The sequence below is a fragment of the Solanum stenotomum genome, chromosome 7, assembly GCF_019186545.1.
Source record: "Solanum stenotomum isolate F172 chromosome 7, ASM1918654v1, whole genome shotgun sequence".
Lineage (NCBI taxonomy): Eukaryota > Viridiplantae > Streptophyta > Magnoliopsida > Solanales > Solanaceae > Solanum > Solanum stenotomum.
The window spans coordinates 13164217-13173790 of NC_064288.1; the positions used below are offsets into that span (position 1 = coordinate 13164217).

General features: G+C 32.9%; 1 protein-coding gene across 1 annotated transcript; it reads right to left on the reverse strand.

Moving 5' to 3' along the window:
• Positions 1-2483: 2483 nt before the first annotated feature.
• LOC125870964 (uncharacterized) lies at positions 2484-8758 on the reverse strand. Its single transcript, XM_049551521.1, has 13 exons — positions 8525-8758; positions 7755-8427; positions 7351-7435; positions 7159-7248; positions 6937-7010; positions 6406-6490; positions 6230-6319; positions 4855-4985; positions 4388-4469; positions 4269-4316; positions 3947-4019; positions 3734-3837; positions 2484-2909 (listed from the first exon to the last, which is right to left on the reverse strand). Exons 1-13 carry the CDS (start codon positions 8703-8705, stop codon positions 2793-2795), a joined length of 1833 nt encoding a protein of 610 aa, XP_049407478.1. The 5' UTR covers positions 8706-8758; the 3' UTR covers positions 2484-2792.
• Between the last annotated feature and the right edge of the window lie 816 nt (positions 8759-9574).

The following is a 9574-nucleotide window of genomic DNA, read 5'->3' on the forward strand; positions in this document are numbered from 1 at the left end:
TGGAGAAAAGGCAGCACCAGGTTGTCATACAACTAATGACACAAGTAATACACCGACAAAAATGTACATTTTCTGTTTTCACCTAAAATAAATCTTTCTTTCCACGCACAACTCGACAGTAATCAGCATATACTAAGAGCAAAGGCATCACTTACAACCTTATTCAAACTCACTCAATGACAATAAATCACACGAAATCTTTTAAAATGCAAGAAGAAGAAGAGTAGAAGATTAAAAAAAATGAGAGGAAGCCCCTCTATTTATAGTCAACAAAGGGTGGAATGAACAAGTATTTTTTGTGTCTTATCGAAAAAGTCATGACCTTTTGAGAAGTCACAACCCTTTGGAAAAGTCACAATACTTTGGAAAAGTTGCAACTCATCAAAAAATCACAACCCTTCGAAAAAAGTCACAACTTATTAGAAAAGTCACAACTCATCGAAAAAGTCACAATCTAATTAGTTAGGAATATTATAGTAATTTAACATTCAAGTTAGGAGTTCATGCTTTTAATGTAATATAGATATAGATTAGTGTGTATTTACATTTTTGTCCATAAACATTATGACTTTATAAGGACATTTTTGTAATTCAACTTTTAAGACAAGGGCTTCCCACTTATAATAATACTAGTTTGTGGACACGTGCAACGCACGTGTGTCTCATGCAATATGTTATAAATTCGTTAGGACGATTAAAATTCAATGAAAATATGTGTGTAATGAGTACTAAAATGCAACAATCTCAAATAAATGATATGATAATAATTTATAGAAAATTAAATTAAGAAGACTAATAGAGAAATATAAAAAAAATAAACATACAAGAAAAAAATAACGTACGCATCCTTCTTAAGACTTTAATCATAACATTATATAAATGAAAAAAGAAATAAAAAATTGGTACATAATTTTCCAAATTTTTGTCGACACCTTCTCTCATATCCAATCAAAATTCAAAAGTCTACTACAACGAGTCAAACTAAAGCATGAATCAAATAGAAAAATCACTTTATTTTCGTAAAGTGATATATAATCAGACTAAGGTAGATATATCATATACTTTAGATGTTGATGGTTTCACTACTTTAACTATAAAATGAAAAGGATAATTTTGGATGTGAGTTTCCTGAAACAAAAAAGATGAATTTATATAGATAAAAATAGAGGAATATACCTAAAGACATCTTAAAGTTTTAAATTAAATACTATTTGAAGGTTTCAAATGGCCAAAATAGATAAAAGAGAACTTTAAGAATATTAAATATATGCAGTGAACCTCCATTAAAATCTGTAAGAGTAAACAATCCTCCGATCCTTTGAACACATGAACTCTCCATTTACTCAATGTAATAATTNATAATTTATAGAAAATTAAATTAAGAAGACTAATAGAGAAATATAAAAAAAATAACATAGAAGAAAAAAATAACATACACATCCTTCTTAAGACTTTAATCATAACATTATATAAATGAAAAAAGAAATAAAAAATTGGTACATAATTTTGTCGACACCTTCTCTCATATCCAATCAAAATTCAAAAGTCTACTCCAACAAGTCAAACTAAAGCATGAATCTTTATAGAAAAATCACTTTATTTTTGTAAAGTGATATATAATCAGACTAAGGTAGATATATCATATACTTTAGATGTATGGTTTCACTACTTTAACTATAAAATGAAAAGGATAATTTTGGATGTGAGTTTCCTAAAACAAAAAAGATGAATTTATATAGATAAAAATAGAGGAATATACCTAAAGACATCTTAAAGTTTTAAATTAAATACTATTTGAAGGTTTCAAATGGCCAAAATAGATAAAAGAGAACTTTAAGAATATTAAATATATGCAGTGAACCTCCATTAAAATCTGTAAGAGTAAACAATCCTCCGATCCTTTGAACACATGAACTCTCCATTTACTCAATGTAATAATTGATTGTCACTAATATTTAAACATGTAATTAACTAAATATTTATAATATTTAAATCTAGTGTAGGGGCAAAATGATATTTCAACTTTTTTTGTTCCCACTTTTAGTACTACATTATAATCATATTTCATTTTTTATCATACCTTTTCATAGTAGCTCAACCCCATACCCTACGTTTCTTGTATGTTTATCATTCAAATTATGGATTATTGACATTATGTAATGATGAAGAACGATACAATCTATTCAAACACTATATTCATTAAAACAATATAGTAGACTACAATACAATGCAATACAATACATTATGAAACAATACGTAACAACCATCCAAAAAAAAAAGTGTTAATTACCAAACGTCCAGTGTGCTAGCCGTTAATGGTGAGCAGGGTCCTAGCTCCTTCATTTTGTTTGTAACCTCTCCCAGACCAAAAATTATTAAGCAGGGGATGCTATACTTGTTCCTTTCTGTAGTAAGGAATGCCTCATCAATTGCTCAGATAATTAAAGGGAGAATTTTGTTTCTGCATCATCATTGTGGCAGAGAAAGTTGATTTTTTAGCCTAAATTTCATCTCGGGGACAATGTTTTGCACAAAGCAAATTCTGCGCTGTAGTACTACAACATTGCACGATAGTGTCGGAAGAAAAAAATATACAGGTGAATTTGTATCTAGTCAATTTTGTATAAAATCTTCATGGAATGTTAGTGTACAACATCTCAATTCTCCAAAACTTTTCGGTACACTACCGTCTACCACAAAAGGTGTCATCTCTCCAATCAAGCCTCACAAGCTTTTCCCACAACTTTTGCATTGTCCATGGACACCAGTTTTTGTGCTTCCACTCTGGCATGCTACTCAACTTTGACCTTGACCTTCCATGCAAGGTACTTTCTGTTTTCCACTTTATATCTTTTCCATTCTCTCATGACTGCAAGAAGCACATGCAGTGAAACTGGCAGAAAGAATGGCTGCAACAAACAAAAATAAACTTTTATTTCCTCCAACCCAAATTAATCTCCTTGTTGGACTGTAAGTGATGGAATGAGAATAAAATACACACTATAGCTACCATATAAGAAGAGATAGAATGTTAAGCCCTAGTTACTCTTCAAAATGAAAGAAACAGAAGTGGTATTGAGAAGTGCAAAATGAGTCCGATGCCACTCTTAAATTACACCAATGCAAAAAGCAAGTATATGAAAATCACTTAATTATGATGGTTTCCCAGGATAGAAGGGATAAAAGGTTCAGTGCTCTCAAATTTATCACTATGGTGTAGCATAAGTGTGAAAAGAGAATGGCAAGCTAGAATTAGAACAGACAATTTAAAGAGTGTCGAGGCTTACTCTATATGTTAACTACCCACCCACATATTATCAACCTGTTCCTAGATATTTCTTATGAAAGTGACATGTATAAATCCTTCAAGCAACAGCCCTCCCTTCAGCAGTTAACAAACATTAAATGTTATTTTCAAACACTAGTGCATTTAACAAATGCATGAGGAAAGAACCAATTGAATGGTGATATGCTGGTTGTCTTCATTGTGTTAAACATAATTTCCATACACAGAAGACATGCAGAACCGTCATCTGCTTCACATGCATTTGTGACCACATCCTACCTTTGACACGAAAGTGGAAGTGGTATAGTTAAGTGTAACGAATAAAACATGCTAAAAACAGATAAACACCAAGTCAATGGAAGTGGGATCTTATAGTTAATCATTAACAGTACTACAAGCATGTGAAAACCATGTCAATATATTATACTTTAGTGACACGAAGCTTACCGAATATACAGCAAAACAGTGCTCAAATGAGTAATAGCTCACGGACATCATAGATGGATGATAAAAGGCATCCTCTGCTAACGCTCTTGCTTTTCTTGAGGAAACTGACAATAAACAAGAATAGTTTTTGGAATTTTTTTATAAGAGAAGTGCAAAGGAAATTACTAGTTGTAACCATGTCGAATTACTAATACCAAGGTGAAGGAAACATACCAGCAGAAGCATCAGAATATCCTAAAGACACATTGCCTAGAGATAATTTTGCAGCTTCAAGAGAATACTTTACCTGAACAATTATTCAGAATTACGAGTGCTGACAATTTACCAATATGTATTGATAGGTGATGTAAAAAGAGTTTACCAATATGTTAAAACCATAAAATTCCACAAGTAACATATCTTAATCAGCAAAAAAGATACTTTTTACTTTCATAAACTCAAGAGAAAGCCATATAAATAATTAGGTTCAAATAAATACTTTCTAAAGAGTAAGGGGAAGTTACTTTTAAATTTCATGGTTGATTGAAACTCTAACCTGTTTTCCTATTTCATCCATGATTATCATCCTGGGAAGTGACTGAACCTGGATGGAGAAAAATTATCAAAACCTAAAAGTATGAAGTAAGCAGAAAGGAGTTGCAGCTGATGACCCACCAATCGAGAAAGAGATCCAAGGGTGGTGCCACACTGAAGAAGATTGAAACATGTGTGATGCCTAGATAACACGTCCAACTCCCTACAAGAAGAATTTTTAGAATGATATATGATCAAATACATGCCCAAAGAATATCTACATCTAAATTGAAAAAAGCTGAATAAAAAGTGTCCATTGAAATCAAAGAATAGTTTTGCAAACAGAAAGCTGTATAAAACAACATAATACCAAGAAAAAACATTCAATCTCTGACTGCAACAAGGAGATGCGGACACAAATCGAAGAAAGGCTAAATTTTCAGTGACTTATACACTTAACATCCAATTTTAGATGAAAAGGAAATGGTTCTTATCAGATATCAATCCACTTACATCAGCGGCTTAGTTTTATTAAGGCAATCATGCAATGTTTTTAAGCTATTTCCTACATTCCATCTTGTTCCTCCTAAGCAGTATCTTAATCTTACCATTCTGCAAAGCCTTTGTCACTGGTTAAAAGTACAGATGTGGCGAATCCACCAACGTAAAGGCTCTCGGACTTCAGACCAAATAGTTGGCGCAACTGTCCCATGAAAACTTCAGAAATCATCTTCAAGTCCTGTTTCAGAGCATGCATTTCTCAATCTTAAGTAGTTAACTACCATCCAAAAAAACAAAGATATGGACATCACAGATGCTTTCTTTATTTCCCATGCAAAATGTAAGGGGGTCCATTCTAGGTCGTTCAATTAGAGAATATGTCGTAGAAGTTGCTGTATATCCTTTTTTTTTCAGTGAAAGTTGCAGTATATCCTCATGCCCTCTTACCAGTGTTATCAAAAGTGAAAAGTGCAAAAAAGTTCTAAGGTCCGTTGGGGCTTTAAGACGAAATAAAATGTGGGCCTTTAATGAAAAAGGCGCAAATGGAGAAAAAAAATACAAATATGTGTTTTCTGTCCAAGATTAATAATACTAAGCATGAATAATAAACATATGGACAAAGAACTTGAAAAAAATTATGATAAAGTGAAATATCAATTGTTTAGTGTCGCTTCGTCAAAACACACTCATTGCCCATTGGCAAGGCAAAGTATGACGGCAATGAAGTGCACATTAATTAAGCAAGGCGAAGCGTTCAACATATTTTGTGCCTTGCTTCAGGGCTTATCCGCACCTTTGACAACACTGCTTCTTACTCTAGTGTTAGGGGAAGAAATATATTGCACGATAGCAATATTATGCTCTGCTTGCTTAGTAGACAGATAAACATAGGAAACACACCACAATAAGTTTTAAAAAAAGAATGAAGAATCCCGGGAATCAATGTAGAAATTACTTCAACAGTGAGATAAGTTTGATGTCAATGTTGACAAAACCCATCGTAACAAAAATGAAGCTCCAAACGTCCAACTTGCTAAAGTTGACGAGAATAACTTATAACTCTGTTCCTCATTTTGGATTTATCATCCAGGTAAACATATTGTGAATGTGAAATCTCTCACACGTGCATGCAAGCACAAATATATTCAGCTACACAAACATGCCTAATATACCCGGGTTGCCAAAGCAACAAATTAAAGAAGAACTAAATACCTATGGACAAGACTGTAGGCGCAGATGAGAATGCACGAATAACAGAAAAAATACAACAAATTAAAACCCATGTGAAGAATGCATGATATCAGCAGTATTCTTCACGATATCAGCAGTGTAACACCTCCCTTCCCTTATGAGAAAAAAAAAGACCTCAAAAAAAAAGAATGGCCATGTCACATAACTGTATATTCTCAAAATCCTTTTCTCAATGAGGCTCATTCATCTTGACTTTTAAACTGTTAGACACCATAAGGAGAGGCTCCTTACCTCAGAGGAAATTTTGTGCCTGGAAAGGTGTTGCATTTGAAAATTCTCTACACAGGCCGGTGGATTCCAAACAATAATACCTCCCCACATCTGGAATCAACTGTATTAAACTGCATGATAATTTATGAAATGGCGGACACAGATAGGAACATCGAGACAGTAAATTTAATACTCACCGGAGATATAAAACCATTTGTCATGGAAATCTCTCCATTTGGCAACTGCAACTTTAGAGGGCACTCTTTTGCAAATGGCACATATCTGGCATTGAGAAAAACAAGTTACTATATTTTGCTAAATTTATCCAGTTAAATATGAAAGAACAATCATTTAACATGACTAGATTTTGCATAGTGCTCAAGGAACTCGTTTTCTTCTTTTTCAGAGTACATGTCAGAAGTTGACCTTAAGTAGTAGACTTGCACAGGATTGGGCAGAATCCTCAAAGATTAATCAAATATAGAATACAGTGGTGCTTCTCTTTTGCCTAAAAAGTATATTCAAGTCAACAAGTTCCAATGAAAATGAAGGGAGAAAAACACCTTAACGAGTAGATGCTATGCTAATGATATTCCACATACTATACTGTCAGTTCACAGATATCAAAGCATAAAAAGTTAACAATGCAATATCAGTGATAGAAGCTTCTGCAAGTTCTTTAAATGAAATATCCATTAAGTAAAGCTGTTAATGAATCAAAAACATACAACACAAAATGCAGGACTTTTGACCGCCCTCCAGCTGCTGTTGAAGTATCCAAGTGCCATTCATTTGAATTTACCTACAAAAACTCGGATATTATACAAATCAGGAAGTTGTCTGAATTTCTGTCCTTTCCTTTTCTTTGAGAGGTTGGGTGGGGGGCTCTATTTGATACTTTGACCGTCAATAAGAATGTCAGATTCATAGTAGTCATTGAGTTAACTTACAAAGAAAGGAAGATCTTTTGTACTGAAAATATAGCTACCCTGTGTGTCATCCCAATATGAATATGAAGACTTTGGAGTATGATATAGAACCTGCAATACAAAAGAGCTCAAATTATAAGCTCAAAGGAACCAAAGAAAAGATATACCCTAAATCCTTAAGCGGTGTAAGAATGTAAAGGCTAGACAGTTAACCTGGCTTTCCACACTAATGTCAGCCACTGGTCTTAAAGCATCGACCACAGGAGCTAGCAGAATCTCATCTAACTCCTTAAAATCCCTGCAGATAGATGATAATATTTTAAATGAGTAAATAGAAAATATGTTTGATTGGGTATCAGCTAAACAAGGATAAACATACAACATTCATAAAATATGAACTTTAGCAACACAAAGTAAGCTACAAACACATTAACCAATACATACTACATCGTTAATTCAAAAAAAGTAACTGAAACACCATACCATGACACGAAGAAAACCAATTATAGGCTCCATTATTTACAATGAGAAACAATGTGTAAGTAAATTAGGATCTTTGAAAAAAAAAAAGTAAATTAGGATCTTCGGTAACTAAAAAGAGAAAATGAGGTGATTACCAATCATAAACCCAATCATGTGGATCAGAATTCAAAAGACTGAAAGAAAGCACGACCTTGCCATCAGCACCTACTGGCATGAATTCCCCACGAATTGATCCTTCTTCCTTCCCACCATTCACAAACACTTTGATAAAAATCTCTGCCATTTTCTCAACAGCTTTCTCTACAGAATCATTTCCTACTATCCAAGCATGCCTATACTTTCCAACCACAATTCTAACGTCCTCCTGCTTCCTATTCATCACCACAACCGTATAAACCTTCCTATTCTTACTATCCAATACCGACTCCAAATACTCATCAAAATCCTCATCATGATCATTCACCTTATCAAATCCATTCAACATACCACACTGCCATTTACTGTCGCCATTTCCGCTTTCGCTGTGAAAACAGTTGGAATTGGAATCAATTGTTACAGCCACAGTAACATTGTTACCACACGCGCCACAAGGTGGAGAATTTTCTGAAGTCAGTTTTTGCATATGAGAATAAATCAAAAGCCCTAGCTCATTTACAGCAGTAACATCATCGAAGTTCACAAAAACTACTTGAAATTGGCAAGGGAACAACAAACGATTCTTCTCCATTTCGGTTGATAGTAAATCGATGTCTTCAAAAGGCAATGGTGCTCGGTAAATCTCTATGGACTTAAGTAAGAAAGGCAAAGCTGTATACATAAGAAGTAAAAGAAAAATATTGTTGAAAAAAGAGAGTTTAATACACAGAAAAAGGATACATAAATGGAATGAAGAGTGTAGTAATACCGATGAGAAAAGAGATGAAGACAGTGAGAGTGAGAAATAAACGCTTCAATCCAGGCTTGGTTTTACGCATGGTTTTAGGGTCGAAATGTTCCTCTTCGGACTTAGTGTTTGGTGGATCGGAGGAAGTTGGTGCTTCAGAGATCTCCGCCATGGCTGAATCCCGAGAAGCTCCTTCCGGCATCACCGTGTAAATATGGCGGAGACGAAATGAAGAAAAGCTCTTTGTCACTATTTGACAAACAGTAACAAATACGAGTATTATTTACGTCTTAGCTCAGTCGGTAAATTAATTTTCAATTGATGTTTTTTGTTTTTTTTTTTAATTTTAACAAATTTATCCATGATTCAAAGACTAATTTGAGTAGTATTAAGTATATCTTATATAGATTTATTTTTTTATCTTTGTTTGAATTTTTTATTTTTATTCTTATTTTTCTTTATTTATTAGTCTAAAAATATGAAGAAGAAAATTGTGCATGAAAAAGAAAGAAAACATTTAAAACTTTTTTTTGGTCATATTGTAAATTTATATTTTATATCTATAAAAAGAATATTAGAGACATGTATGATAAATTCAATTAGAAAATGAGTGAAAAAGTAAAACTGACAGTCAAATTAATAAACTCAAATTATTTTAGAGATAAATATCAAAATCACATCTAAATTATTTCTTTTTTTGATTTTATACTTAAACTATTGAGAGTCTGAGTTTCATACATAAACAATCACTCATTAGTTTAAGAAACACATGTATGTAATGCACTCTCTATTTTATTTGGAAAAAACCTTGATACATGACATTCCACATGGATAAAATATTTCACATTGACAAATATTAAATAATAAACTATTAATATTAATTAAAAACTAAAGATCAAAGTATTACTATCCCAAAAAACAAACATTTTTTTAATAAATAAAATTTGAATTATTTTTCTTGCCCCATTCCACCACCTCCTCCCCGTACCCCCCCTCCTCCACTCGACAATCCCCATCCTTTTTTTTTAAAAAAAAAATTATAATATATTTTAAAAATTCATACTTCACCCC